Here is a 4,667-nt window from a genome sequence, read left to right as displayed (position 1 = left end):
AGACATTTCAATATATCTTTGGATCACCGCCGCATTCATAAACACAGAGGTAAGGATAGTTTTCCAACATTAAACAGACATACTGATCCTTTCTAATTTAGTCTTGATTGAAGGGGGAATTAGTACAATATTTTACCACCTTAATTGAATCATATCCTGATATACATGTGCAGAACCGCCTTATATATACCTCGTTACCACTATCTGGTCACATACAGTACATGCTCGGTCCAATTGTTTGATTTAAAAGCTACAGTATCTATATTGTACAATACAATTCATGGCAAACCATTCATATCTAGGTGAACTCACTGAACAAAAGACATGAAAATATTTAAATAAATACAGCTAGTGTGAAATTGATGTCACTGATGTGACATTGCCATGTGCATCTTTATTAAAGTGTGTCCAAATGTTTGAACATTGTTATGAAGCTTCTTTAATGATGCAAGTTTTTATTCAAAAATGTTTTTGCAGCAAAATGATTACGTGATTAATGATAAGCACTGTACGCAGAGTGTGTATAGAACTTTTACATGAAATATTCCAGACATTTATTTCTCTCTTCATCCAATTCCTGTGTCTCAATCTCAAATCTCTTCATAGCAACGAAGTACCGCACAAAGGGCTCTCCCAAGGCATTATGAATCACATGGTCTTCCTCCAAAGCAGTTAGGGCATCATTCATTTTCAATGGGATAGAATATTGTTTCTGCTGGGTTATGGTTCGGTTAGAACCAGTCTCAATATTAAGGTTGCGCGTAATACCATCCAGACCTGCCGCCACAGTAGCAGCAAGCACCACATAGGGGTTTGCCATTGCAGAGCCCAGCTTGTTATCAATGTGGGTCTCCCTCCCTCCATGACACTTGATGTTGAAGGAGCTGCTGTTGTCATTCCACCCAAAGGTGGCATAGAGTGTAGTGTGCTTTGGATCTTTGACCTTCTTGGCAATGTGACTCTGACAGCTCACTCCTGGTGACATCAGGCAGCTCAGGGCAGCTGAATGAATGAGAAGCCCTGCCAACCACTTTCTGCCAATTTCAGACAAGTCTCCTTGTCTTTCCCCCGTATGGAACAAGCTTCGGCGACCATTGGCATCCCACAGACTATGGGAGAGCACTCCAGCATTGTGGAAGTCATCATCATTGAAGAAGCTGGCAATGTAGCGGTGTTTCCGTGCCATCTCTTTAATGCCAGTACGAAAGGTAAATGCACTGTCTGCAGCTGTGATTCCGAACTCCGGTCTCAAATTTATCTCCATCTGGCTGGGTCCGCTTGCAGAAGCAAAACTGTCGACATCAGCTCCCATGCTGTACATCCCATCCACCAGCTGCTGGTAGAAGGGAAGGTCGTGGTTGCTTAGCAGGGTGGTGGCCGGAAACATGAGGGTCTTGGGACCAACTCTATCTGGTGCTCCCAGGATGCAGCACTCATAGGTAAAGGAAGAGTACAGGGAAAATCCTAAGCTTTGGAGCTGCCCTAGCTGCTGCTTGGCAATAAGACGGGGTGAGGTACGGAGGGGGATACCAGTCACTGTGCAAGGATCGCAAATGACCCGTGCAGTTTGCTCAGCCCAGGGCAGGACCCTGAAGGTGGCCAGGTTCGGAATCAGAATCACATCACTGCTGAAGTTTGCTGTACTGGCATAATCCACTTCGTTGCTTTTAGGGCTAAGGGTTAGCTCCAGGTAGCTTCTAGGCATTGGCACACCACAAACAGCTTTTTCCTGCCAAGAAATCAAATTTTCCATTCACTAACTTTGGACATAATGTAAATCTCAACTACTGTTACTTTAACCTTGGAACAGCTAATGTGACTAGAACAATTACCTTTATTTCACCAACAATTAAAAAGATTTACAAAAAACTAAATACCTGCTATAACAATTAATACCAACATTATTATTTTTTTTTTTTACTGGAGAGCCCCTCAACTCACTTATGTATGCAGCTTAACTATGATGACTTTGATTACATTGCAGCTACAATTTGTTGTTGTTATTATTATTATTATTATGTATTAATATTATTACTATTACAATGTTCTTACAAATATTATTATTAATTAGATATATAGCATACGTATCAAATTGCTAAAGGATTACATGAAAGAAGCGGACAGGCACAGTCTTTGACCTGGACACCCCATGGAGATCTGTGGCCTCAAAGCGAACAAATTTGATGTTTTCTTTGGCAATCTGCTGCTTGACCTTCTCCATGGATGAGATAAAGGTTTGAGTCCCAGACTTGTCTGAACTCTCTTTCCCATCATCTAGAAGAAAAACAAATCCACAAAATAAACGACCACTGTAAAAAAGTAATGACCAGTTATTAATTCATTCTAAATTAGCATTAGAGGTAACTTCCGCGTTTCAACCATGATGTCTCAAAAAAGCCTTTGATGATACAATTTCAAACCACACTAACCTGTTTCAGAGGGCTGAGTCTCGCCCAAGTTGTTACTGTTCTCATGTGTTGGAGGCTGAACACCAGACTGTCTACTTGCTCTAACCCTAACCCTATCAGACCTGCAAGAGCTGGAAGAGTCAATGCTGGAGCCTAGCTGAAGAAAGCTGCTGGACCTGAGCTGGCTGGAGCCATCCGAGTTAGGTTTGAAGGTTTTAAACGACTTACGTTGGGTTCCCTCATCTGGCTTTTCATCTGGTCTTGCCCCATGGAGGAAGGTGTAGGGAATATCATGTCTCCCTTCCTCCTTCCCTCTCGTGTTCAGCAAGGAGGTCTCTCTCAGTATGCTCTTCAGCTCATCCATTGTTTGTTTGGAAACACCCATGTTAGTGCAGGAGTCTCTGCTGTGGGAGGACACTTCCCTGGGAGGATTCTCCTCTCCCCTTGTGAAGTCCTTCTCAGGAGACACAGATGTCCTATGCGGGGCAATTGACATCATGGTGGGGTTGCCGTGTGGTCTGCTGCAGTCAACATAGGAGTGGACTATGGATGGCCCGCCTCGGTCCCAGTCTGTTGGGTTGAGATATTTACCACTCACCCTAACTCCCTTCTTCCTCCCCAGGCTCATCCCACTGCCATCTATTTGGTCTCTAATTCTACCTGAGCTTTCCTGGATGTACCCCAATTAATCAGAACGAGTTGTAAATGGTTAATGTTCAAGCAAAACAAATACTTTCTCACTTCAAACTTATAATTAAATTATTTATCTTGATCAAACAGAATTAGGTAATAGGATCATATTAGTGTGAAACCATCCAGAAAACAAATAACTAAAACTAAGAAAAGACAAATCTGGAACACATTAATTTGTGGCACAAAAATCTAATATGAAAATGTACAAATTATTACCTTGATAGAGAAATCCTCTGACTTATGCATTTGTGTATTCTCTTGTGAGGTTTGATTGACTCCATTAAAACCGGAGCTATGCTCACACATTTCTTTTATAGATAATTGGTACAATGGTGATGCATTAGAAAATTCTCTCCCGCACAGCAATAGGACGCCTGATGGGTTCCACTCTGGTGGAGACTGAGCCTTTGCCGCTTTGACCCCATTGGCTATTACCATGGTCAATTCAAAATCGTTTTGTGTCAAAGCAAACAAAATAAAACACTTTGCTCAGCTCTTTTGTTTGTGTTGCTGACTATAACACTCAGAGTATGCTAGAATGAAACGTTGGGTGAGAAGATCATTGGTTATCATTGTTGATTTTAAACAACTTTAAATCGTATTTATAATATTTTTATTTAGTATATCTTATTCAAAATAAATATGTAAAATAACCTATTTTTATTTTAGTTCGACTTCTAATACTGTACTTCAAGAATATATTGGTAGATAACATGGGGCAGGGTATAGCTCAGCTGTCACGGTTCACACGACGTCTGAGCACCGATCTGCATCACTGGAATATTAGACGCACCTGTTTTGTGTTGGCTTATAAGGATGGCTATATAAGCTGAGCTGTCTCTGACCTCGTTGTGGAGTTTTTTTTCTTTGTTTTGTTATCGATGGCCGTGGCGTTTTCCCTTTGTTCTGTATCATGTTTATTTTTAAGTAAAGTTCTCCTGCACTTTCATCCTTAAACGCAGACTCCTTGCCTGCTTTATCACATCAGCGGTAAAGCATTTGACAGCAGATGTACACTGTCGTTTTGGACAAATGTGTCTGGTAAATGAATACATTTGGATTACTATAACATGTCCTTTGGCCCGTAGCCATACAGCTGCCGGATGTCAACTTTATACAATGCCTGGTTCACAAGATAATTCAGCCACATACACACACAGCCAGAGATTCCTGGCATTATAGTATGATTACCACTGCAATGAAGAGTGTTTTACATAACTGCAGCTGCCACAAAGTGTACAAAAAGTACCGAACGTAGAGGTCATACACCATTAAGTCAAAGTTATCATTATCCATCTGACCAGATCCAACCAGACCACTTCCACATCTACACAACACTTCCATGAATCTCTGTGTGTCTGTCTGTGTGTGTTAAGTTTTATAGCGGGATTTTTGTTGAACGATTAGCTCGAGAACTGGGCACTGTGCAAAATTATAATTTTGCAGTTGTCTGTCTCAGCACCCAAGGACATGCAGTGCCACATTTGATGTTTGGATGAGAGCTTTGCTTTTTTCCGAAAGAAAACACCTATGCATGATGGAGACTTGCAGTTTTTCACGATTGCT

At 41.3% G+C, this 4,667-nt stretch overlaps 1 protein-coding gene across 1 annotated transcript; it reads right to left on the bottom strand.

Annotated features, from left to right (window-relative positions):
• Nucleotides 1–532: 532 nt before the first annotated feature.
• Nucleotides 533–3,347, bottom strand: lgsn (lengsin, lens protein with glutamine synthetase domain). Its single transcript, XM_084685869.1, has 4 exons — nucleotides 3,318–3,347; nucleotides 2,430–3,078; nucleotides 2,108–2,274; nucleotides 533–1,729 (listed from the first exon to the last, which is right to left on the bottom strand). The coding sequence occupies exons 1-4, from the start codon at nucleotides 3,345–3,347 to the stop codon at nucleotides 533–535; spliced, it is 2,043 nt and encodes a 680-aa protein (XP_084541995.1).
• Between the last annotated feature and the right edge of the window lie 1,320 nt (nucleotides 3,348–4,667).

The sequence above is a fragment of the Hypomesus nipponensis genome, chromosome 21, assembly GCF_054491055.1.
Source record: "Hypomesus nipponensis isolate SF chromosome 21, ASM5449105v1, whole genome shotgun sequence".
NCBI lineage: Eukaryota > Metazoa > Chordata > Actinopteri > Osmeriformes > Osmeridae > Hypomesus > Hypomesus nipponensis.
The sequence above is the reverse complement of the archived record's forward strand: the minus strand, read 5'-3'. Positions and strand labels throughout refer to the sequence as shown.